This window comes from Morchella sextelata, assembly GCF_020137385.1.
Source record: "Morchella sextelata strain SCLS chromosome Unknown scls_3, whole genome shotgun sequence".
NCBI lineage: Eukaryota > Fungi > Ascomycota > Pezizomycetes > Pezizales > Morchellaceae > Morchella > Morchella sextelata.
In genome coordinates, this window is record NW_025408618.1 from 107,122 (window position 1) to 133,857 (window position 26,736).

Here is a 26,736-nt window from a genome sequence, read left to right on the forward strand (position 1 = left end):
TTACCAGACCGTACCCACATTCCTTTCCAAACTTATTTCACGAAGGTACTCACTCCTCAATCACTCCTTTCGAGATAGTCAAGTGGAAAAAGGCTCGTCACACGTGCACAAAAGCCTTCAACTAATCTCTTGACTTGCTCTATCCACCCTCCTATTCACCTCTGACTGATCAATATCATAATCAAAGATCACGATGAAACTCATTTATATCATCACTGGCATTCTTGCCACCGTTGCACTGACCACTGCAAAGAATACCTTCCGTCCATGGAAGGCAGGGATTGGTCCCAGCCTTGACCCCCCGAACTTCGATCATCCTCTTCCAATCCCGGAAGGTGGTAAGTTCGAAATTATTCGTGGGGCCAACAAGAGACCTGATGGGGAACTTCAAGGTCTCAGAGGAGGATTGGGCTCTGGATTCGAGTCCGTCGAGGCCAAGAAGGAGAAGGAGGCGTTCTTGAGGGAGGATGCTGAGATTATGAGGGCCAGGAGGTTGGACATGAGGTTGCAGAGAGCCAAGGCAGGAATTTCAGAGTAAACAGCCGTTGTTAAGTAAGTCTATCCCCTTGGATACCATTCGTTTGAGTAGATGAGCTGTACTGATATATGTCTAGGCCAAGGTTGGAGAATTTCTCTTCTCTAAATGAGCTTGATTCAAGCATTATTGGAAATGGTCATGTTGTTTTGTTCACGCCTGGAGTGGAACACTTAAGCTGGAATGTTAATTGTAAGAAACGTTTCCCGACCTGGAGAAGAGAATAGTCGTTTTTTGTTAGTTATGAAGAGTCAATATAAACAGTATTATTACCTAGCTAGCTAGGCGCCGCTGGCCATGGTTCTCGCGCGAGTGATATCAATTGAGCGAAAGTAGAGTCAAAAAAGGTCTGGTGTGGTCATGGTTCGGAAGATGAAGGGATTGAGGTGGAATAGTAGCTTTCAGCGTAGACAAGACTCTTGGGCCTTCTTTTTGGTTACTGTTTCTTCAATCCCAATCTCTCGCCCCGCGCCAAGGCTGATGGGTTGAGTGATGGCCAAAGACGTCATATGCCTGTCAAAAACATGCGACTAGTGTAATCCAAATTAACCAACAACGGGGTGGTGTCCTTCAAAATTTTCCTGCAACCACCAAAATATTGTTACGCATCTCACATCGCCCACTTCGATTGGCCGAAACAACTTTTCGAAATCCAGGTAACCAGAAAATAATTGATCACACCACAAAACAATGGGGAAAGGAAAACGAAATCACAAGAATAAAAAGAGTAAGCCCAGCAAGCCAGCAGCAGCCTCTGGCGCTGGTCATTCTCAAGAACCGGTCACGACTCCTCCTCAAATACCACTACCACATTCAGATTTCCCTATACCCTCCACTGAAGACAAACCTCCTGCTGGCTCAATTGGTATTGGCGCGCCCATTGAAAATAAGCTACTCGAGACGCATCCATTGCCCGTCGAAAAAGGCATTCCGAAAGCTGAGGAGAGTGGTGAAAGTGTCGAAAAAATGTCTACAGGGATCGAGAACGAGCCAACTCATGATTCGATTATGGAGGAGGAGGAACGGACAGTTAATGTGCCAACCAGTGAAGAAGCCGAACCAGCACCCCGGACGACCGGAAGCGGTGACAACAGCGAAATTGAGCAGGACAAACAAAAAGAAGAGAAGGAAGTATCGGAGCGGACAGAGGTAACTGAAAAGAAGGAAGAAGAGGAGGAGGCCGAGAGCGAAGAGGAGGAGTCCGAGAGCGAAGAGGATCGAAAACCGTCTACGGAAACACCGAACCCCACGTCATCCGAAACAGCCTCACCAGCACATAAAAAGCGTCCCTCGCGCTCCGGCACCTCTGTGGAAACCCAAGAACTCAAACACAACCATCTACACCCTGAAGATATAGGTCCTCAACACACCAAAGTAGACCGCGAGACAAGGGAATTGAGACATATCGACCTTGAGGGTGGAGAGATTGGATACAATGTAGGAAAGGGTGACGACCATGACCGGGGATCAGAGCACCATGCTCCCGCCGAGCCAATAATGCAGGATTCGACAAACGAGGCTCAGTGTGGTATTGAGGAACCCTCAAATGAGACTTTAGCGGAGGAAATAGTTAGACACGCACATGTTCCCGTTGAGGATCCGTTAACGAAGAATCCGGCGCAGAATGCTGACAAGGAATCAGCGGAGGCTTCGTCGTGCGGGGAGGAGATGACCGCAGCAATACCGAATGTGCTCGAGAACCAGTCAACACATGGCATAGAGGGGAAGACGGTTATATACGCCCAGGTTTCTGCCAGTGATCCGCCTAACGGAGAGTCGGCGCAGGAGTGGAAGGGCAGTAAAGAGGTGCAGAGCTCTCTCAAAGATTCATTGGCAGAGGTCGCAGCAGAGGAAATTGCCCCAGAGACTCAAGAGTCGAAGGATATTGATATCAACGGTAGAATTGGACATAACCTTGGGGAGGGCGAAAACAATGGCCAGGAGTCAGAGGATCATGACCTTACCGCGTCTGTGGCTGGAGAGGTTTCTGCAGGGGGATCATCCTTAGGGAAGCTAATAGACGAGCCAAGGGGTATTGATGAGGAACCGGTATCAGCGATTGGTGAAGAGATTGCTAAGCAAGTACAAAGTTCCGTGGAGGTGACATCATCTGAGACTGTAGCGGAAGAGGTAACACCAGAGACAGAGGAGCTTAAGGATATAGATGTTAAGGATGAGATTGGATATAATCTTGGGAAGGGTGATAGTCATGATCACTGGACACAACACCATGCTCCCACCGAAGGGCCATCGACTGAAGCTGCGGTCCTCGAGACGTCTTCCGGCGCCGAGAGAGTGGGAATCCCAACCCACGGACAACAGACTTCCCAGGATTCGCAGAACATCACGGAAGAAACGTCGCCTGGGGTATCGGTGGAGAAGGTATCATCTGAGACTGAAGAATTGAAAGTTATAAATGTGGACGATGAGATTGGATATAACCCTGGGAAGGGGGATGATCATGACCGAGGCTCAGAGCATCATGCTCCTATGGAGGAAGTATTGGTGGAGAACTTAGCAGACAAGGCAAAGATTGATGTCGAAAATCCATCGACCGAGGCTTCATTAGGTGAAACAGTACTGGGCACGCAGGAACTGAAAGACATCGATATGAACCATGGTTCGGGATATAATCCGGGAGAGGGTGACACTCATGCTCGGGCATCAGATCATGCCCCTGCAGAGGAAGTATCAATTAAGACCGCAGCGGATAAGGAAACTCAAGAGACTGAAGGAAGTTTGACACACGACCAGGTAGCCGAAGAGTTGGAGGAAGCTTTTGAAGAGCTGTTGATGGAGGATTCAGCACACGAGCGGGAAATTCCGGAGGACCTTGAGAGTTCTGAGGATATGCCGGCGGGCGAAGCAGCAGGGGAAGAATTGGCTTTTTGTATTGCTGCTGGAGTTCGTGATTTGGATGGAGCCAATGAAGATGAATTTGCCGGAGAGCAAAAGATTTATTCCGCGGCTGCGCAGGACGAAGCGTCAATAGAACAGAGCGATTCATCAAACCTGCTCAAAGATACTCCAGTCAAAGAAATTAAGGAAAGCGGTCTGGATCACGGTCTTCCTCATATAGAGATTACGAACGACGATGTTTCGAACAACGCCTATACAGAGAACGCTAGTGATACTATCAAACAGCAGAATGAAGAACGCGCAAGAGATGCATCCTTACCAAAATGGACAGAGTTCGGGATGGATACACCGGAAAGGCAGGAGATTGGGCGAAAAGATTCCTCGGAGAATCTTGCGTCTCAAACCTCGCTCGGTATTGACAGTCTTGCATCGGAACTCGGAAAGGATTACCACGTCCCAATGTCTAATGACCCTTCCAGCAGAGGGGATACAAGCGATACACCGTTGACCTACCAGGAAGATTTCTTTTCCGAGCGACTTTCAGACCTAACTGGTGATCGCGAGATTCTTGAATATGAGTGCAGTATCAAAATTGGAGACTCCCGCCCAGAGCCAAGTTTAATCGGCGGAACAACAGTTACTCTCGATCAGCTACAAGAGACCATTAGCTGTTTCAAGAGAGAGATTCTCGAATCACTTGAGTCCCACAATCTATTGGTAGACACGGGAGATGCACAGCGAGATCAAGAGCAACAAAAACTCACTATAGATATCTCGCAACTGGGTCCCCGCCTCGGAAAAATGGAGTCAGATCTCGATTTTATCCGGAAACAGATATCCAGTATTAACACAAGCAACTCCAACGGACCCAGCCTTCTCCCTCAATATTCTTCCAAAAGCGATAGGGCCAGTCGATCTACTAGCCCTAGCCCACCTGTCCCAGAGCGAGGAATTAGTTGGTCGATGATCAGTCTCAGTGTTGTTACAGCGCTGGGCCTCGTAGCGTTGGGGAGTATGCTGGGATCAGTCGCCAAAGAGAGGGGGTTGACAGATAAAGTTGCTCAATGGCTTTTCTCGGAGGGGAAGGCTATGGGGAAATGAGAAATGATCATGTTTTATTCTTTCTTTGAACTGTATTTTTTATTTCCTTTTCTTTTTGTATGAGGATGGGTTCATGGTTCAACGGGGAATTATGGTTTTTCATCATTTTGAAATGTGCATCAGAGTTCATGATCTATGTTTTACGCTTTACGTTTTGAATATCCCCACTTTGTGGGTAAATGAATTGAATGTAAGTATGTATTATGTATGTATTTTGCGAATGAATTCAATCAGCTACTTTATATTTGTTTTCTAATACCGTGAGAAGTATCATGCATTCCACTTGTATACAATAAAGCTGATACTACAGATTGGAAACAGAGTCTGACCGGCGCGGCGGGGGCAGTTGGTTTGAAAACCACCAGAATAGCTTCATGTATTCGTTTTCATAGATTGGAGCTGCCTCATGCCCAGTATTCTTTTGATTGAATATTGGTTGGGTGGTGCCCTTTCATCATGAGCAGTCTGGTTTAAAAACTTTCCTAAATGTGTGGGTGAGATTTGGGTGGCGGGGAAAACGTTTCTCGGCTCCAACGCATGTACTTGTACCCATAAGCTCAATATTTAAAATCTGCAAGGTCTTTCAGTATTCAGAATAAATTAATATACATAGGATTCATAGTCTGAGAATCTACCTAGGATTAATATGATAGAGGGTTGGAGAAAGATTTACTTCATTTTTCTATCGATTTTCGGTGAAATTAAGATTTAATATCAAAATATCATGATCAGAGCTCTAGCTTCAAAATATTAGCAGATTGGCCAAAGCCTGGCCCGGTGTTTAATCTTCCTGCTGGTGAATATCCAAATGTTCTAGAATTGTTCTTCGAACCTCGACCACGACCATATATGGCGCTTCTTTCCTAAAACTACATGTATAGTCAGCATTTAAAAGTTTGATGTTGGTATTAACGGTATAGTTATGGGTACGTTCCAGATTGGCTCCTTCTAGAGAAAAGTATCGTGAGGTACGAACTCTTGGCACGATCGTACGAGACTAAGTGCGTGTTGTTAGTATTTGGCAGCGAACCTAGACAGAAGTGGTGGGGCGAGATAGGAAGGGGGCTCATGGGTGGATCGAACATGTACCTTAGACCTCCCTACCTCGATCTTCTCTCTCCTGTCTCCTCTGTCCTTGTCATCTACTTCAGCTCAACGTTCCATCAATAAAGTATACGTATCAATTCCCAACACGTGTACGTCAAACCTATTGGCTTGTAACGTAGTCGTAGTGTAGTGTGATGACTTTGACTAACCAATTGCTGACGACGCCTGATGCGGCTAACGTTAACCTCAATATCACCTATCACGTCCCATCCCTCGATCTCAGCCGCAATCACCTCTGTTTTAAGTCTCACAGGTCTTTTATGATGTTTATTTGTCATAAAGAAGCAATAGCTGAAGGAGAGGTCACTGCATAAGCTCGGATACAGGTAGGGTCAGAAGATTCTGATCACTGTCGGTCACTCGCAACGTCATGGCCAATCAGAACATACCTAAGAAATAACCTCGACCGTCTATATGAAACCACTGGGAAGAACGTCCGCATGGTGACCGAAATTGATATCAATCAAGGGCTCGAAGTCTAGGCATGTGCTGCATGCCCCTACCTTGGGGACCCAGTGTTTGGGGTATCGACCCCAGTTTTGAGAGTTCCCAAGTCTCCAATCAAATCTCCCGCCACTCATTTCTCTATTAATTATCCTCTCTGAACGACTATAAGTAGGGTTCAGATGAGATAAATATGAAGTTCTATATGGCTCCTGTGATTGATTGGCTGACAGAGTAGATTTGCTCTTGAATTGGTATTCTGCCCAGTTACAAGGACCCCAACTTACCCCGAGGCCCTCAATCCTAGAAATCCTCTTTGTTCATTCATTGTAGCGGATTTAGGCACTCAAACTCCTTCAAAATGGATATTTTCATTCTTCAATAAAATATTGATCCTAATCACATCCGCGCTCTATTGTTTAGCTATCTTCCCGTTTAGTAACGAGGATCTAGCTAGTAACCAGGATAATATGCCGCTGGAACAATCAGGGTCCGAGGTTTCTCCCAAATGTTCTTCCGATAACTACAAGTAGGCTTCGCCGAGGCGCTGCCTTTCAGATACTCGGATCTTACCTAGGCAACTAGTTGGACCAGCATGTGATGCTCTACAAGAACAACAAACCTTCAGCACCAGAAATGGGAGTAAAGCTGGCACCGCATCTGTATAGCATTGCGTGAATATGCCGCTTTATCCCCATATACTAAAGAAGTATGCGGCAATACTACCGCAGCGCTATGGTATCGTCAAAGACTGCGGTGGTAATTTCGTCACACTATCAATGACAATGTCACTGTTTGTGCCTACAGCAGAGTCTAAGATCACACTTTCCCATGCTCCTGAATTACATCATGACTCTATCTTACCTAGCTGCCGTACCTACGCGATAAGCACCCCGCAATCAATCAAGCCCGGCCGGTACAAAATGTGGACTTAAACCAGAATAAGTTAATCCCTGAGGAGTTAGTAATATCCGATTTGGAAAGCAACTGTCCCATATGCACGCAATCAATAGTACTTGCGATGGATCTACTTCTGCCGACTTCAGATATAGTGAGGGTAGGGCATCGAGCGATTATAACCCACTAGGCGTCTTGAGTACAAGTTATTTGTACGACTCAACGGCTGAGATGAACATGACATGTCTTGAGGTGATCTTTTTGACTGACAAGACAAGCAGAGTTTATTCCAGTTTCGCCTCGGAGGTTCGGAACTCCTGATTCTTGTGGCCATCACATGACAAGACTACATGAGTAGTCGAGCCTGTTTTTTGCTAAAACCTGGGTTACCTGTGGAGAGTACCTTAGTGCGAGTGCGGGGACATGAACTTGATACTGATTCACTGCCAAGAAGACCCTAGAGGCGTATGGTATTTAAGCGAATTGGCTATGGGTTAATATATGCGGGTATGTAGACGCATGTGCGAGTTGAACAGGAGATTTTTGGTAAGCTTTCAACCCAAACACACCATATCTGGTCATATGCAGCAAGAAATTGACTGATTTCATCGAGATTCGGTACGATTTGTTTTATAGTCTCTTTCTATAAATACTAATTTTTGAGTTTATACAAATTAGGGAATTGACATCCTTTTTCCTGGATGCAAAAAAAAAAACCAACAGAACTCTGTCTCCCGAATATCAACGGGGGATCAAACTTAAGAAAAGCAAGAAGACAAGTATTTCACTGACTCCATAAGCAAAATTTAACACCGCGTAACCCCCCCCCCCCCCCTTGAACACCAGATCACACCCCCAAAAAAAGAACAAAAACATCCGAATGAAAAAAAGAGGTTTTTTCCAGCTGGGAAATCCCAGAAATAAAACATTACCAAGAGAACCTTACATAAAAGATGATCTCCCTGAAGCACCCACTTGGTTGAAGTCCATGTACATCCCTGACTGGACCAACGAAGAATATTCTGCCTGATTCATTTTCTGGGCCACTGGAGAGGCAGCGGACTTGTAGGATGGTTCTGGCTGACGCCATGAGACCAACTCGAACCCAGCATCATGGTATCCAATTATTGTGGGCGGAGGAGGCATTTGAATCTGCATTGAAGGTTGTGGAGACTCGTATTGGAGGAGATCGTTATACCCGACTTGATGAAGGCAGTGATGACAATTGCATTGTTGAGATTTCTTTGTTTGCTGCTGCTTCTGCTGCTGCTCGACGATTCGCTGTCTCTGGAGTGCAAGGGGATGCTGTGAGTATGGATCTGGGATATCTTGCGGTGAAAACCAGCCGTCTAAGTCGAACTCCGGACCGGTAGGACCAGGAAGATAATGGTTTACGGCGAACATATGTTCTTCGAGTTCCTCAGAAGTGGAGTATCCTATAATCATGTAGGGACAGTCTTGTTTAGGACAGGTGAATCGATGAGGCTGCATAGTATTGCTATTATCGGAAGAAGAAGACAACGATGAGACGGATCTTGTTCGTGGGTATGCTGTATCTTCGAATTCTAGTGGTGGGGTCATCAACGGTGAGTTGAAATAGCTCTCTTGTGATAGCAATGAGAACATCGAGCTCTCATCGGTCAAGCGATCACTGTATGGTCTCGGGCTTGTATTAAAATTGCTTGGGTTGACGGGAAGAGCATTTGGGACTGAACCGAATCGTAAAGGTGTACGTGGACGTATAGGAAACGTTCGGCCTGCGCTCTGGTTTGCACCCATGATTGATGGAAATTGGTAAAAAATCGTGACAGCTTTTGAAGGGTTCTTTTTGGTAATGGGTTCTTGAATTCAAGGAATATCAAGGAATGTCAAGGAATGTCAAGGCACGTTGTTGGATGCCGAGTGCGGTGAAACTGTGGAACTATGGCGAGGTAATTGTCCAGGTCTTATACAAGATTCTAAAAGACTTGATGTTTAGGGGTGTGCTATAAAATATAGTAGGTACATAGAGTACGTGCATCTATCTACTCTACAGTATGTGGTGGGATGGGTCGGAGATGCTAACGCTACTATAGCTACATGTAGCTGTACGTTGGTTCACGAGGACGTTGGTACTAACGCTTGATAGATAATCCTTAACTGGCGCCTACTATAATCACTATAATCAGCTATACTATACCGTTTTAATGATTTCATCCGCCTGCACGAAACTGGTGACGAGTAGCTCGCTCGCTTGCCCCCTAGTTAACTAAACATTTAAAGTATGCCAATGCTTCTGGTGCCTGTGGTACCTTTATTACCCTGGTGCATGTTGCCGGTGTGTGTGGATATTAGAACCTTAGTGATACCCTATTTATTCAGGGCAAAGAGCAGCTTTGACTTATGCTTGAGCTACATATCTAGTTTGAAGCACAACCAATCTACAAGGATATAATAGATCGGTGTGTGTGAGGGTGTCGCGTACGTCGTGTCGCTGCCTCCTTTCAAATTTCAATATACGCCACCGACTGGGCACCTGAAGTCTTGATTAAGTCCACTACAGACAGGCGTGAAGCTTATGTCCCTATAATTCTTGTTACACCAAGTATCTCTGCGCGCATCTTGCACTAAAGAAGACATAATGCCAGAAATACATCCGTGGATCATGCCCTGGAATATACGGAATCATTTGTTCACTGGAGCTAAGGCGCCTAGATAGGAGATTAAATTCTCTCGCCTAAGGATTCGCTTTCTTGTTATCTCAAATATATGAACCGAAGTATTTAGCTGCAGGTCGAAAGAATAGGCTCCAAGGTGCCAGATCTAGAAATTACGAACCAAAATTAGGGAAAGGAGAGCTAGAGGTTACAGATAACTAACTAGAGAAACCCAGAGCATAACTTAAATTTGCCAGCTGAAGCTCTTGGAAACGGTTAGAGACCTTACCGAGAGACATCATTTTATGTATATAGTTTAACAGCGAACCCATGCAAGTAAGTCCCTATCGATCGAATCGAAACCCCTGATGATCCAGGGGCAACTAACTATGTAGCCAGCAACGAAGCTGCCCTCAACCCTTAAATTCGGTAATCGGAAGGAATTTATGTTCTCGGAAATACACTCGTCATCAGAAGTCGGGATAAGAATCTAGAAGAAACATTTCCTGGTTTTTAATCTAGTATTCCAACACCGGAAGCTAATTTGGCACTGTTAGAATGATCCGGAATTTTGTTTAATTGGCTGGAAATTGGTTTTTTCTAGCGATGTCGAGATTAACTACATACTTAACTGCACTGCAACTACATCGCACACGGAATTGTGCACGTCTAGCTAAACACTAGCTATGGCCTCCCATTATTGATTCTCAATATCACTCAAAGAATAACAACTTCTTTCCGGCAACCGGAACATTTATATTACCGCGCAAAGGAAAAATTCAAGGATCGACACGGCGTAGCAGTTTTTTTTTTTCCTTCCTCCCCCTCCCTAGGCCCTGCCGCCTCACTTCTATCTCCGAACCCTGATTAATATAAATCTAATTTATACTTGAGACTTCTACAAATTGATTGCTCTTCCCCGCGCTTCGCCTTCAGGGCCGTACTGTATAGATATGTATACTCACGAGAGTACCTATCTGAGCCCACGTGGAGCCACATCGCCTTGCGCGCGCTCAAGTTGAGACGAGAGGTATGAAATTTCTGTTTGGTCCAGGGCTGCCAGGGCTGTAAGAACACTGCGGGGCCCCAGTCATTACTTCGTGCTTTACTAACTAACGCAAATTGTTTGTGGGGATGGTTAAAATTTAGTGGTCCCCAACCCCCGACACCAATTGATCCCTGAAATTCTTATACACAGACTTGCTAGTAACACACAGCAAGTGGTAGAGTGACTGTACGAGTTAGCTCTATCTAGGCACCCACCGGTACCACATTATGATGATACAAACCGAGAAAATATATGGAAGCGAAGGTGGCTTCATAATATTTCACCATGTAACTAGCCACACCGGAAGAAACAGGAGGCAAAACAATGTGGGAGTGAGTCCATACACAGCCCACAATCAACGAAAAATCACCCCCCCTTGCTGAGTCCGGACAAAAGGAAGAACCTTTATGGTGCCTGAATCGGATGTTCGTGCGCGTCATGAGCTTAGTCGACATAACGGCCTTTCTTCAGCAGGGGGTGAACTTTGTCAGGGTCAGAGTGATTGGTTGCATGGACAGGATGTAGTTTATCCGACAAAATACTGTCTCTAACGTCCCTCTCTTAGCTCTACTCCATGATTGTGGTGTTCAGCATACGCACTGACTCTAGAACATTACCATTCTAGGTAGTTGCGGTGAGTCGGAGGACTTGGATTCTTGAGACTACTCGTGAAGCTGGAATCCACGCAACATGATCATTTCCCGGTTGCAAATAGCACCACCCAAGGAAAAAGGATTATGAATTACATAAGTTAAGTCCGATGGCAGGTTCCATGGCTCAGTTGGTTAGCGCGTGGTGCTAATATATAAATATGTTAACGCCAAGGTCGAGGGTTCGACCCCCTCTGGAACCATCATACAGCTGTTCTTGGTCTAGATGTTAAAACCCAGTCCATCAACACACCTTTTGCTCTTTTACATCGCATCCCCTTTTAAAGGACTTGAATTGGCGGTATTCCCTTTCCACTAGGGCGTAATAACGCAATTTGATCCCCGGTACGGGAATGTCCGATGAGAAAAGATCTGGGACAATTTAGTTAATCAAGAAGCTAAGGAAATCCTCGTCAGGATCTCATATCGAAAATTTTAACCCTGAAAATTGTCCTACTAGCACTTTGGATGGTCGAAGAACCTTGAACTACCCGTGCCTACTTTACAAGCAGGCAAATTAATCCTCCATAATACCATCATCACAGATAACCTGGATAGAGTTATTGTGGCGGCGATAAACGGATAAGGTCAAGCATTACCAGATCACCGCTTATAGCAATATATATATCAAGTACTTTACCCCAAGGAAATTGTGGCAAATTCATCGAGCCCATGTCCAGAAAGAAACCCTAACCTCCGAGCCTGTTCTGATATTTATATACGTATTTATCATGACCATCCATAGGTCATGCGGCACCGACGATCATGAGAGGCGTATCTATCACTTTAGAGATCTGTGGCTATCTTTCTCGAGAGCAAGCTTACATGTAGTTACACCACTCCCTGCTAGTAAAACTGGCTTGCCCTATTTCATTTCTGTGTAAGAACAATTGCAAGACCAAGTCGATTTCCCGGTCTTACATGTACTAGCCTCGACTCTGGACGCAGTTGTCACATCGACCAGTCAAATTAATTCAAGAGTAAAAAAGCAATAACCAAGAATTAAGGCTATCTGGGCTGTATGCTGTCGAGTAACTATGGGGGATTTCTCCAGTCACAATTTTCTCCTAATCCTCTCCACCGCCCCTCGACGATCAGCCGTAAAAATACTTGCTCAATGTGAATGGTGCACGGTGGTGAACTGGTGGTGGTGAATTAATCTATATGCAGGGCCATACATTGCATTCACCGGCCGGATGAACATCGTGATGCGATGCGGGTAACTTCTCCCTCGTATCCTTGCCTGCATAAAATGGATCAAGAAGCGGGGTTATGACAGGACAGAAAGGTATGCGGAGAAATTGTGGGGTACACGAAGGGAAGAGTTTTTCCTCACCTAGCGTGGCCCTGGCAGGGGGTAGATATGTGTACCGCCACTCTGCTAGGTTCTCGGCCGTCATTGGTCCGATCTTGAATGACACCTTTGTGGTACTGATAGTACTAGTAATGATGTGTGAAAGAGACTCTGCCCCTCGTATTTTGCTGGGGATGGCGATGGGGAAGGGAGTGGAAGCTTGGTTGTACTGCAGCTGTCATGTAGGTACATAGAAGAAAAACGAGCTTAGCGCTGCAGACATGACAGTGGTAAAGTGCATGAGTAATTGTGGGGCACTATATATATTTCTGCCTATTAGGAGAAATAATCAGGATTCGCTTGCGCTGTATACGGTATGTTCCTATGCGGGTTTGATATAGTCAGATTTAAGACACCCCTCCCTACGTAGAAAGTGCACGGTCACAGTTAGATCCATGGATCCAACCTAGGAATCGTGGACCTGATAACATATGTACAGTATCTATGATAAGCCCAGATCTGTGGAGTTGCGGCGAGACCAATGATCACGGAGAACCTGTTTCTCGCTTCAAGGCCATACTCAATGAGGATAAACCAATTGCACATAGCTTCTAACTTCTTGGGACACCGAGGCCCGAAACTGCTCCCGAGTGATTACATGTGAGGTGACCGAATCCCGGTTTATGGTATGTACATGTCATGAACAAAACTGTGACCTGATTTCAACGTCTGGTACTTTAGTTGGTTTGTCATGCAGCAACAACTTAAGAGACCCTAGAGAACAAAGACATTGACCACAGCTGCAGTGTCATAAGTCTTAATATTTGAAGTCCGGTTTCAACCTCAGATACCCGTGGCAGGATGTCGAATCCTGATATATTCACATCAGAATCCGGAAGTTATGCTGACTATCGCATCACTGTAGATCAGAAACAATTTTACTATAAGCGAATCTATAACAAATGAAATCTCCTAAAACCATGCCACGAGGACGGTTAATTGCGTGTTAAGGGTATCGATTTTCATGAACCATCAGCTAGACCTGTCAAGGTTTGATGGCATGAATCAGAAAAGCCTCAATTTTTGCCGCCATAGGCTCCTCTACTGAGCATGGATAGCGGTAGAATTATTGTAGAATCAAAGATCTTCGAGTATGATGCGCTGCCATATTTCTTTTACAAATACCTGGTTGACGAACAACGCTAAGCATCTGACAGTCTCATCGCTTCAAGTAAGAGACTCAAGAACTAACAAGTAAATTGCTGTCTTTCTATTGGCGGAGTTTGATAACTGTACTAGTTTCTCCCGTCACTGTAACAAATCAAGTCACATATACGTAGCCCAGTAGGACAACGCTAGAAGCTAGTGATATATTAAAGTAACTCGGCACGACACCCCAGATCACTCTGACCCTATCTTACGGGCCCAGGGGCAGTCGTATGCCCTGAAGAAAGGCCCTGGATTGGTTTCTAGGAAGTGCCTCCTAGCTTGCAGTCGAAAACTCGCATCGCTGGCGGGATACTCGCTCGCAAGAAGGAGCAGCTACCAGTCTCATATTACTGATCTGATTATGATATTTGGAATATTGATATTATTTTGGGTTAGGGTTGCTGGTCCACACGGAGTAGCCAATCAGAGAGCGATATAAGCACTTACCCCCATAACCCTTCACTTCGTTCAGGGCAATGAATGACACATCAAATCGCATTTTAGAGACTTCGACTACATACTTGTATATGAGTTTCTAAACTATAATTCTGTTCTTTCTTGTTTGTACTGCGTGCCATTAGCTATGTATAGTAATTAACCTAATACTGAAAATGCCAAGAGTTGGTTCACAATATATCACTCGGCCGTACACTGTCAGTGTACAATGTATATTCGAAAAGCATCCTGCAAGTATCTACACTTATGAAGAACCCCCCCCAGAAGCCTCAACACCATACACACGCGCCATCTCATAGATAATGGTGTTACTGATATGGCAACATTTGCATCGAATCCATTCTCAGCGCCACCTTTCCAACCTTCGAAATTACGAGTAAGCGGCAATGGCAGCAGAGTAGGAATCCTTAATGGTCGATGCAAAGCTACTAATATCGGCTGATATCTTCGAATCAAGCGCAGCCCAGAGCTGTGAGCTATCACTTGAAAGCGTCTGCACTTGGGCAAGAACCAACGCCTTAAACCCGCCAGCCTCGAAAAGTGGTTCCTAATCCCAATTAGCATTTCTTCATGTTTTATTTAAAATGATGAAGAATCTACCTTTTCAACTAAAGCAGCTAGACCGTCCGCGTGGGGCGGAACCAGCGCTTGAACTGCTGCTGCGAGAGCCGCACTCTCACTCTCAAGGTCTGTGGCGGCATTGGTTTCGGTGAGGGCTGTCTCATAGTCGGTTTGCAGAGTGGAAGCTGCAGCGCTGACCGCTAAGGCCCCCGCTAGGGTACCCGTAAAAGAATTGATGGCGGTTAAGAGAGCTGCAAGATCCCCAGATATCGTATCGAGGTTTGTTTGGACGGCCGAGGCCTGGGCAGATGCGAATGTAGCTGCGTACACGTACACAGCTATGACTGAGAGCTTGGAAAAACGCATCTTGAAGTTGAAGTGTTCTTGGGAGATGTGATATACGTATAGAGGCAGTGAGAAAATTTTATTCTGCTTGTTGATGGTAAATCCAATAACTGGCGAATTGAGTAGGTTTATATAGACTTTTGAAGGGTACACGACGTCGCCATGATATTTTGGTGGTACAGAAGGACATGGGTACATGTATGGTTTGCATGTGCCATGCTGATACATCCTCTTCTTAGGGATACAATTAATGCGCAAAACAGAACAATGTGCTTTCGCACCTCAGCTGTTTAACCGAGATACATTTCCAATCGGTGTGGGCATTGTATGAGAGGAGCTTCTCATGCACTACAAAGACTTGACGATATTGCTACGGGCACATTCTCGCTGTAGTGTCATGAGAGTCACCGAGCCACTGCTTATGCCCCCTCCTAAATAAGGAAGGCGGGGATACATCCGGAATCTGCAAGTCCCATCAGTCCAAGGGATAATTGACTTCATACAGGACGTACCAACGGTGTTTATTCTATCTAGAGAACGATACTAAGCCTAATTGGGTCTTATTCGACTTGTATGCATGTGTATAGAGTGTTCCCAGGCCATATCGACAACAAACACACACAATAACCGCCTTTGATCGAAGATTGCCAGTACCTAGGATCCTAGGAGATCAGCCGGCTTCTTGAGCCGTCCTCATATTCCTCATCTTCCTACTATTTACAAGTATCTATGAAGCCCCAATTAGCGCTGCTGCATTGTTGATCTTATATATAAATGCAGCATGCGTATATTATCTTTGAACAAAGAAGACTAGCAATAGGTATCGATATATATCATAATAAAAAACTTTACACATTTACAGTCATTGATATAGTTCAATCCATCCAGAAAGATATCTCAGATATTATTCGTCTCTTCAACTCATCTTTCTCCGCCGGTGTTTTTCTGTATAAGTTATGAGAACCCAACATATGCATATCTACCTACGAGACAGCGACATATTATTCCGACTTGATTAATTATCAGCTCAAGATATGGGCATATTTAGATTATACATATGAAATATATTTTTTCACGAGTACAGGAAGATCAGGACTCGCTGGCTTCGAGAGTAAAATCGAGCTAACTATTTAGTACCAGCACAGCACAACGAGGGATAATCGTAAATAGATTAGACAGCATTCAGAACCACTCGGAAATCACAAATCACAACTTCAACAAAGTCGGCTGGAGGTCCTGGCATCGGGCTGCAATATTAAATATATGCGCTCACCACTACATCCATTACGTATACACTTTGCGGCCGGAGACTGCATTCCACTTGTATTATATACCCGGCCTGGTAAACCTGGGGTAGACATTCCCCAGTTTATTTACCCCTTTCTATTTCGACGCCACTGACCTCTACAGTTTGCTTGTTCTCGTAGCCTAGGTACCAGTCCATATAGTAATAACACAACTGTTTAAAAGACGCAACTGTTTGTAGTAATGATCTCCTATAGTACCCAGTTGATTCTGCAGAGCTTTTGATCCAGGGTAACATATTTCACATGTCATGAGGCATTCATCAAGCTTTCAGGTGTCAATATTGTGTGAGTTCAAGCCGAATACTCAGACAAAACGGCGAAAATTCACGTGTACCAACCCCCCAACCCTGCCGCCGGGAGAAAGCAGGGGTTTGTTCGGAGATGACCTAAAACAGTGTCATAAATACGCTCCTACCAATGTTTGAAAACCTCATATAGAGAGCATTGAATGTTATAAAGAATTAATGAGCCCTATGCGACCAATAAAACATTTGGTACACATTCAGGGTCATTTATTACCCGTATTGTAAGCCTAAAATTTATAAGAAAAAATGTCTGATGTTAAAGTTTGGATTATTACGGGGTGTTTCCCCTCAAGAGAAGAAGAGTCAACGATATTGAAAACAAGGTTCTCAGGGCTTAAGTACTCGGTGTAAAACTTCAACGCAAAGCCGCCGGTAATCTATTAAGATTCTGGCTTATTGATAGTGACACTGCATGTTTGAATCGCAGATTATGTTTTGGACACGCCGAATCATCTGTCGCCAATATCATAGGAGTACAAAGCGGAGTTGTATAACCTGAGTTGAGCCCATCCTGGAACTCCTGCGTATTACATTAAAGTTTTTATCAATTCGATCATTACCCCGGGATCAACGCTCATATTGATCATCACTGCATGTAACCGTTCTCAATCGGCCAATCATAAGTTTGGTCCCACAGGGCTTCCTCTTAGGCAAGTCATGGCGTGCCCTTCATACTAGCGCTATACATAGTAGCTGTGACCATTCTCTTTGTAATCTAAAAATGCTATTTGATCATTAATATATGACTTTTTGTAATACTTGTTTCTTCTTGTGTAGCCCAGACGACTGAGAAATCCTAGAGTTGTACCTGACCAAAATTAAAATGGTTGCATCAAAATATGTCAGCTACATACCAGAGGTCATATGTAACGCCCAAAAAGAAGAAACACTACTAACCTGCCAAGGCCCTACAAAGGGGGCTCTACTAATTGTCCTAATACAGCTAACTCCCCAGCTAATAGCAACCCAATTCCTAGCAGCTCCCAAACACACCTACAAACCTCACCACCCCCGAACAACCCCACAACATCCGCAATACCCATCATCTCCCCGTCCACTACCCCACCAAGCCCTCAAGATGTGCAAAGAAATGAACGCCCCGGTCCTGCCGGAATCCAAAAAGGTCAATGCCACCGCAACCCACACCTACGACCTCAGCGCCGACTACAACTTCCTCTTCGACTCGACCTTCACAGACGCAATCCAAATGAACCAATACGAGCACGACTGCCTCTGCCAACCTTCCACGCCCATGGTGCACTACTGCTGCCCGGGGTGCAGGGAGCGTACATACACACCCACCGAGGAGGACAGGAAGGACCTCAAGGCCGTGTTGGTCGACTATGATTTCGCTGAGACTAAGCCTGAGAAGGGTATATTCTCCTAGGATCAATACCTGTTGTGGTGGATTAGCTGACATTTGTATCGTATCTATCAGTGGTAGAGCAGCTCCTCGAGCTCATTATTAGAACTCTACCGCTCTCCATGTATACCTATGGGAAGTCTCACCAATCGATCACTACCCAGGTTGGCATTGCGACCCTCTTCTTTGCCGACATCGCCAGCGCCCACCGCTTCGCTGGTCATCTTGCACATGCCTGTGAGGACTATTATTATCATGAAGAGTACCTGCATACTCTGTACCACGGCTCCATGTATGATGCCGACTGGTCACCCATCACCGCTACCCATGCAATGATGGGGAGGCAGCAGATGGACACTAATCGCCTGCATAAGCGGCTCATGATGGGGTACTTGGGTGGTGGTGTGGGCGCGGGTTATGTGGGGCCGAGGAACCAGGAAATCTTGGAGGTCTTGGAAAAGGATAAAAGCGTAGAGACCTGTAGAGGTGTTTGTGGGGTCTACCTGGCCAGCGGTAAGAAAGGCTGGTTTGGTGTTAAGAGGTTGGTGTATGTACCACATGAACCTATTGTAGGCGAGGTGGTCAAGTGGAGTTCGGAATGGATTGGAGATGCGGTGTTGGGCGAAGAAGATGATGATGACGAGGCTTGAATTAGGATTTTAGTTAAGTGTCACATTCTTTTCTATAAGTCTTATCTATTCCTCATGTCCACCTCATCCTTATCCTCATCCAAGCAGTTAACTACATAAAACATTAAGCATCTTATAAAGAGAATAGATATAAATTCTCCATAAATGCATTACTTTTCAATGCCACACTACCTACCTCCTCTTCCCTGAAGGTGAAGAAGCCGGAAGCCCGTTAGCGGTGATATTCGACGGTTGGTCGAAATAAAGATTCAATTTGCTATAAACGCAATTAGTCATATGTAAGTGGTATCAGGGATTGTTCCAGATATATACCTTCCAGCGCCACAGTATTCACGCTTGTTGCCTTTGCACAGAGAATTACACTGACTATCATCAATCTTGGTTGAGGTGGAGGCCAGTGTGTTTCCGCAGTAGCACTTCTTACAGTTAGAGACAAAACTAGATGAACAATGATGGGATTAGGTTTACCTCTTGGCTATATTCCAGACCCGCATATTTAAACGATCTATCCTTGCACACGCCGACACAGAGTTCTACAGTCATGCCGGTAGTATTTGTAAATGAATACCCAGAAAGCGCTCTTCCGGTAGTAGCCTCCGAATAACATCCCTGCGAGATGAACCTGCAAGCAACGAAAATTAGTAAACACCCCTGGAGCTGCAGTAAAGCACATGAAAGTGATACTTACGTTCCAACGGCCGGAACTATGATAGGCGGTACAAAGAGAGTGTAATTGTAAACACTCAGCCGAGAGGGCCCTCCACAGATCAGGGAGGCGTCCCCGCTACAGGCCATGGCACAATTGGTCTGATTGAGTTTTGAGCCGTTCTGGAGGGCGGAACCACAGTAACACTCGTTTCCCTAGAATATAATTTGTCAGTGACTCTCCTCCACCTTATCATGGATTACAAGGACTCTTACATATTCAAGACCTGCCAGTGGGAAATTACGCTCCAAGCAGAACTCTTGACACTTCTCGTGGGTCATGGTGCCAGAGATACTTGCTCCATTCAGAGCACGTGGGGTAGTCTCGTTGGCGCAACCTAGGTATTCCCAGAGACTGGGAGTGGTAGAAGGTGATACCGTGCTAGTAGTAGATGTGGTAGTCACATCACTTGTAAAAAGTGAAGTTATAGGAGACGTGTCACTTCTCGTTGCAGGTGCTGTGGTATTATCAGATTCCACACTTGGAGTCGGCGTAGAAGTGCCAGATACCACTGGTGTAGTGGCAGTAACTACCGGCGTGTCACTACTGCTAGAAACAGGTGTGGCAGCACTGGTGGACTCTACCACAGGCACAGTAGACGAGGCCAGCGTGCTAGAAACGTCCGCTGGGCTAGTACTATCCGGTGCGGGGATAGTGGCAGTTACAGCTGTTGTGGTAGAATTTCCCACCAGGATAGTAGTACTATCTGACGGCAATGGCGTTGTCGCAGTATCACTCCCTGATACAGGCGTCGTAGCGTCACCTGATGCTGTAGCACTTACTGTAGCTGTATCACTCACCACAGGTGTAGTAATACTCAAAGTTGACGACACCTCTGCCGGCTTCTTCTTATACAAACTCAACCTCGACCCTGCTCCACAGTACTCATACTTATTTCCTCCGCACAGCATGCTGCACTGCGACAGCTCAGCAAGGACCGCCCCGATACCCAATGTATTACCACACCAGCATTCTCTCCCATACTCGACACCGGCGTACTCATAAGCACTGCAAATGGTCAAGCATTTTGTAATATCCATGTCATCGGCGCCTGTAAGCTGAGGTAGGGCACGCCCAGTTGTAGCCTCCGTGTAGCAGCCTTGGAAAGTATAGTTTGCATTTCCGGGGTTGTGCACAGCACTGGTAGGAGTGGGAGTGGGGGTAGCTGAAATTGTGACGGGCGTCGAGGAAGGATCGACGGTAGTCGAGGAATCTACAGCTGTTGAACTTGAAGAGCTCACGACAGCTCCTTTGGTGTATAAACTTAACCTACTACCTGAACCACAATACTCGTATGGGTTTCCAGCACAGGTCATTCTACATTGTGACACGACAGTAAGTGCTGACCCTACCCCTAGGGTGTTTCCACACCAACATTCCCTTCCGTACTCCAGACCAGCATAGGCGTATCCCGCGCATAGTCCTAGACAAGTATTTACGTCCATTGTGTCTGAACCTTGAAGAACAGACAGTGCTCTGCCGGTTGTTGCTTCGGTGTAGCAACCTGCAAATGTGAAGTTGCCATTTCCTGGATTGTCAATTGGCGCAGATGGAGTTGGTGTTGGACTGCCAGTGGGATCGGTGGTAGTGGAAGAAGGAATTGGGCCTTCGCCGGGAGTGTAGCGATTTTCGTCGGCAAAGAGACTGATGTAGGATCCGCCGCCGAAGTAGCCATTACCACCGCAGATTTGTGTACCGTTCCTGCATTAGTATTAATTATCGATTCCTACACAAACTCATGCAATTTACGGATCTTACCCAGTACAGTCAAAGTTACAGTCCTCATCCCCAACCTTCAAAGTGGGAATTGTGTTACCGCACCAGCACTCACGGTGGTACTGAGTCCCTATTCATCCGTCAGCACAACTTCGCAATATTCCTGAATTTCGACCTTTATACATACCGGCGAAGATATAATTCTGAGTCGCCCCGGCACAAGCATTCATACACATCCCGTTCTCATTCAAATCACTACCATACAACTGCGACGACAGCTGTCTCCCAGGATTATTCTCTTTAAAACATCCAATATAGCGATACCTGCCATGCGTCTCGTTCTTCAGCGGACCCAACTGCTCGGACACCGCATCACAGATAAACACAATATTCTGCTTCTCGAACGTCGGGTCATTCGTATTCATTGTCCATGTAGCATTAGGCGTGTACGCATTTACATTGACCTGCGACTTTGGCACCGAGCAGAACAACTGTGCGGTCTGGGATTGCCCCGCGAGGAGCTGTGTCCCTTCGCCGAGATCGATACCGTTGCGGGCGCCGACAACAGCTCCGACACCGGTTGGGGGCTTGGAAACAGTGATGTCGAGAACGCCCGCGTCTTGGTCACCGGCGTTTGTCAGTCGGAGTTTAAGAGTGCGTGTTACCTGCTCATAGACAGTTCCAAAAGTGAATGGGACGTTCGGATAGTATTCCACCCAGCCAGTCCCATCGACCTTTTCAAATTCTAGCTTCGCTTTTGGATATCCTCCCGAAGTGGCTACAACTGTGAGGAACTTGTTTCCACCGTCCGAGTTCACACGGACATACGCTCCATAGTTTCCATTCGCAGTCGGATTAAAGTTGATAGACACAGTAACTGATGTTTCGGCCGGGATTGATGTCGGCAGGCCTGTAAACTTGAACGGACCCGCCTGTGTTGTATTACCTGGCAGGAAAGGTCCAGATTCACTGACGATACTAATATCATAACTGGTAATGGTCATCACCGAGCTTCCGACATTCTGAATCACAACGGAGCGAACATATCCATCAGGATTCTCTCCAGTAATCACACCGGCGAAAGAAACTGTGTTGGGAGTGATAGATAGGACAGGGCTCAACGATTTTGCAACACCTCGAACTGCAATCGGGGTGTTTTCTGCATAATTGGCAATGGAGTTCGTGGTGTTAACATAGATATCATCGGACAGAGGACCAGGTGCAGTCGGCTTGAATGTCGTCTTAAATGTAAATGTTTGGCCTGCAGCCAACGTTAACGGGAACGTCGGCAACTCAGACACTGAGAAATACTGTGCCATTCTCGGGCCGATTGCAGTTACTGTGACTGCAATATTGGCCGTGCAGCTAAGATCCTTCGTAACGCCCGCATCGCCAATGGTAGCATTACCAAACTCGACCGGGGACTGACACAAGAGGGGCGGGTTTACGGGGGAGCCAACGGCAACGAGATAGCCATCGCTCGTCGTGAGATAGGCTCTTCCATCTCCAAAACTCGGTCGACTGAACTTAATCATTCCGGGTATATTGAGACCTTTGAGGAGAACAAGCACTCCATTCTCCGGAACAGCTTTGTAGATTCGGAGATTCAGACCCTGGATATCTGTCACCCAGTAAAGACCTGTTCCAGCTTGGCCATTGAGTGATGTTGTTGTGCCGTGACCGACACCGAGCACGTAAGCGGTCTTTTCAAGCGTTTGGGCGACTTGTGTAAAAATAGGTTCGTTGTTTGATCCAACACTGAACTTAAACACGACGGTCTCGTGCTGAACGACATTCACCTGGCATCGGGTCAGCACATATCAAACGCAACTGTAAAAAGGGAACAAACATAAACGTAACCACCCTCAAGCGGGTAGGATCCAGCAGTGGCAAAGACTGAATTCAGCAGCTCTGTGGTCTGAAGAACAGCATCCTTCTTATTGGGTCCCATCTGGTAGCCGCCAAGATCGCTGTTTTCCGTTAGTTCCGAGTGATAAATCATGATCCAGGTACTCACTCAAGGTTCAAGAAGTAGAGTTTTCCGGACTTCCCAGTAATACACCCAATCCTAGCCACAGTCGACGTCTTGAAAACACTCTGGTCCAGAAGTGCTATACCTGAGGTCCCAAGATCTTTATCGGCGCCATCCAATGCTTGTTTTTCCCATGGCATGACTGGCACAGGGTAGTCAGCAAAAAAGTAAGACGCAGGTTCGCGGATCGTAACTCACAAAAATCAACCACGCCTAAACTTCCATCAGCGGCAATCGACATATGGACGACCGCCTCTTCCAGCGCTGTAGGAGGCTGTCTTCCCGGTACCGGGATATTGCTGAGCTGGGATGCATACCCATTTCCGGTAGCGAAAAACATGCGATTGGCTTCCCAACGACGTTAGCGCTAGAATTTCGCCATAAAATAGAATGGCTATGAACTTGGAGAGCATACGTGAATCCTGTGCTATACCACCACCGCTCATCCATACACCACCTCCCTTCTTGTCCTCCGGCCCGCCCTCAGTTGCGAACTTCTCGACAATCTGGCCGGTTGTCCCATGCCAGCCAATGATCCAACCGGTGAAGTTGTATTGCACACTGGAACACCAAACATCAGCACCTCTGCGCTACTTTCTATGAAAGACCACTCAACATACCAATGCGACGCAAACCCGGCATAAATGTACGGCCCACTCTGCATGAGCGCTGGCCGTTGGTGATGAATACCGCCTTGGAACATTCTAATTGCATTGTTATTCGCGATCAATCCTTCTAGATCAATGGGAAAGTTCGGCTTCTCCTCTAGAGTTCTTGTGTCGAGGGCGTGAACATAATCTACCGCTCCCGTCAGCTCTGTTCCCGGAAATTCAAGGGATTAAGGTACTTACATCTTCCATTCGCCCTCCCTTTCTCAACGCCAGTCTGGTCGCGATATGTCTTCATCGTGAAATACCATGTGTTTGTATCTGGATCAATCACACCCGTAGCCTACCCTCAACACATCAGTCCCGCACGCCCATAGCTCCAAATTCTATATCCAAAAAGGCAAACTTACAGTACTTCCAATGGTCTGACTGATATCATTACAATTATCTAACTCCGCGACTAAGAATGGGATATGCAGATTCCTCGACGCCAGGATGTCACCCGTCTTCGCATCAATCTTGTAGACCCAATTCTGCTGCGACGCGACATAGACGAACTGGGTATCGTCGGGCGTGTACACAAGTGCCTGCGCAAATATTTGTTCTGGATGTAGCCAGTTAGCAGAGACACTACTAGCTAGCATCATTAACTAGTGAAAGCAGAAAGACGTACCATTCCAGTCGTTGTAGCGACCACTCAGTTTCTTGCGCCATATAATACCAAATTGGGAGGATCCTACGACGGCAGGGTCCATATTATGGTTGCTATAATATCATATATGCCATTATTAACTCCCGTTCTCATACCTAGAGAATGAGAAGGAGAAAGACTTACGGTTGATACCCAGACCTAGTATTATCACCACCACTAGTGATTGTGTCTGTCGAATGCAGCGCATCGACAACGCTCGCACACAGCAGCGAGAGTATTATGAGTGGGCCCAACATGATGGAACCCATGCGGAAAGGTAAATTCATTGTGGGAGCGTAGCACTGCGTGGAGCTTTGAGAAACCCGCACAACAGGTATGTAGAATGCTGGTGCTTCCTTCTCCTACACCACCAATGGCACTTGGATTAAGCAGAGAGGATCTTTGCAGACGATAGGTTGGGGGTACTTTCAAGCAGAAAGAGAAGAGGGTGGGGTCACATCATATACTCCACGCTCCCCCAGCTAAATCAAACCCAGGTCGGTGGAACTATAGTAAAGTACCTACTGCTCACCACGGCCGTGGACCGCTCAAATTTGACTAAGGCTACATAGTTACATCTATTCTATAGCATTGCCCAGGTAACAAGCTCTGGATCTCAAAGAACCCAATCTTCATAACCGTAGTACCCCTGTCGCTGGGTCGGCTGTTTAGATAAAGTTATCCAGATGTGGGTAAGACGGTGGGTAATTTGATTGAGCAGCCTATACTTAGGATCCACAAGCGATAATAAAGGAATCTTCCTATGTAGGTACCTGCTAAGATGATGTCCTGCATGCAGCAGCCAAAGTGCAATATATGCACCTCACCTCACGAAGCTCCATGATAATCGGCCATCCCGTGATTGGCAGCGAGAATATCAGGAGATTTTATGAAGACTGTGGCGGCAACTCTTTTTGCTCTCGTGCACTGGTTCCACCATCTGGCTGCACTTTTGTTGTGCGAAATAAAATAAAAGCTGCATGTTCAGCACCTTGGTGTGCGACGGACGATTTCTATATCGGTATCCAGGAACCCAAGTTGAGCATGGATGAAACTCCCAAAACCCAGAAAGGCAGGCAGCCGGTGTAACGAACCCGGCCCGATCTTTTCGTACCAAGAGGCATCTAGAGAAGCAGATATAAGGCACAGTGTTCGCACTAGGGAGGCAGTATGATAGCTTTGGGGATTGTGGTTCTTTGTTGTCCCACAAGCAAGTCCACAATCGCCGCGCAGCGCAGAGACTAAACCAAAGTCTGCTGGGAACTTTCTAGCGATTGATAAAAGCTGTTCATTAATTAGTTAAGTATGTGGCAATTTCGGTTAATTTATAGCTCAGGTACGAACGGCGCAAATACTTTATGTTGCGTATCTGTATCTGTCTCTGCGCCTAAGCTTATCGTCAAGTACGTACCAAGTTGAGGTTGTATGTGCGTTGGTGGATGTGGTTGATGGATGGTTCCCTGACATGTGCCACAATCTGTGGGCTGGCTGGCTGAGACATCGGTTAGGAATGCGATGTCTCGCAAGTCGCGAGATGCGATCCAAGCTTTAAAGATTTTGATAGACAGCTCGACTTCTCGATGTTTTCTTCCTGTGCTCGTGAAGGATGGTTCAACATATGTCTCATAGAGGCACATGCAATTGAGGATAGACAAACGTAGTAGCATCTTTGGCCAGACCACACCTCCCACGACCTAAACGACCTCTACAGACAGACACATCTTCTTGTAGCACCCGAAGGTCATAAACGATCCCCACCAGCACCTATTCTGTAGGACCCCGAACAAGTTTACCCGCCTACCCATAGTTCTGTAAACAGACAACACAACTGCGCAAACCCGCCAAACCCTTCAATGCGGAACTTTTAGGCGAATTTTCAGCTCTTGTATCTTCCTTAGGGGGTGCGCTCCCTCTCTCGAGAGAGATAGATAACTTACCCCACTCCCGCACTAGGTTACGAGGGCGTAACCGGGATCCTCCGATCAGTGGCTAGAAAAAAGAAATCCTACCAACTTTATCAGTACTTACTACAACATGGCGCTCTACTCTATTCTACTATATCTTGGCTTATGGATTGATAGCGGTTAGCTTCGAAACAGAGGGCAGCGGAATATATCGTGATGATATATAGCCCGTGCGGACCGGACCATACGATAGGAGAGTTGATAAGCACTTCAGCCAATGGTCACTGAAGTTCATGGTCGCGATACCAATGA

General features: G+C 46.1%; 6 protein-coding genes across 6 annotated transcripts; 3 read left to right on the top strand and 3 right to left on the bottom strand.

Annotated features, from left to right (window-relative positions):
* Window positions 1–193: 193 nt before the first annotated feature.
* Window positions 194–538, top strand: H6S33_008861 (uncharacterized protein; the record flags this gene model as incomplete). The annotated part of the gene is made up of 2 exons (XM_044840442.1): window positions 194–338; window positions 393–538. The coding sequence occupies 2 exons, from the start codon at window positions 194–196 to the stop codon at window positions 536–538; spliced, it is 291 nt and encodes a 96-aa protein (XP_044697676.1).
* Window positions 539–1,225: 687 nt separating this feature from the next.
* On the top strand, window positions 1,226–4,495 carry H6S33_008862 (uncharacterized protein; the record flags this gene model as incomplete). The annotated part of the gene is made up of 1 exon (XM_044840453.1): window positions 1,226–4,495. One exon carries the CDS (start codon window positions 1,226–1,228, stop codon window positions 4,493–4,495), a length of 3,270 nt encoding a protein of 1,089 aa, XP_044697677.1.
* Window positions 4,496–7,885: 3,390 nt separating this feature from the next.
* Window positions 7,886–8,722, bottom strand: H6S33_008863 (uncharacterized protein; the record flags this gene model as incomplete). Its single annotated transcript, XM_044840464.1, has 1 exon — window positions 7,886–8,722. The coding sequence occupies one exon, from the start codon at window positions 8,720–8,722 to the stop codon at window positions 7,886–7,888; it is 837 nt and encodes a 278-aa protein (XP_044697678.1).
* Window positions 8,723–14,606: 5,884 nt separating this feature from the next.
* Window positions 14,607–15,163, bottom strand: H6S33_008864 (uncharacterized protein; the record flags this gene model as incomplete). The annotated part of the gene is made up of 2 exons (XM_044840475.1): window positions 14,607–14,783; window positions 14,837–15,163. 2 exons carry the CDS (start codon window positions 15,161–15,163, stop codon window positions 14,607–14,609), a joined length of 504 nt encoding a protein of 167 aa, XP_044697679.1.
* A 2,669-nt stretch (window positions 15,164–17,832) lies between these two features.
* H6S33_008865 (uncharacterized protein) lies at window positions 17,833–18,767 on the top strand (the record flags this gene model as incomplete). Its single annotated transcript, XM_044840486.1, has 2 exons — window positions 17,833–18,127; window positions 18,193–18,767. 2 exons carry the CDS (start codon window positions 17,833–17,835, stop codon window positions 18,765–18,767), a joined length of 870 nt encoding a protein of 289 aa, XP_044697680.1.
* Window positions 18,768–18,938: 171 nt separating this feature from the next.
* H6S33_008866 (uncharacterized protein) lies at window positions 18,939–24,807 on the bottom strand (the record flags this gene model as incomplete). Its single annotated transcript, XM_044840498.1, has 16 exons — window positions 18,939–19,023; window positions 19,080–19,183; window positions 19,236–19,389; window positions 19,456–19,628; window positions 19,689–21,174; window positions 21,232–21,319; window positions 21,377–22,988; window positions 23,039–23,159; window positions 23,207–23,363; window positions 23,420–23,569; window positions 23,637–23,782; window positions 23,842–24,019; window positions 24,073–24,172; window positions 24,240–24,433; window positions 24,503–24,594; window positions 24,665–24,807. The coding sequence occupies 16 exons, from the start codon at window positions 24,805–24,807 to the stop codon at window positions 18,939–18,941; spliced, it is 4,983 nt and encodes a 1,660-aa protein (XP_044697681.1).
* Between the last annotated feature and the right edge of the window lie 1,929 nt (window positions 24,808–26,736).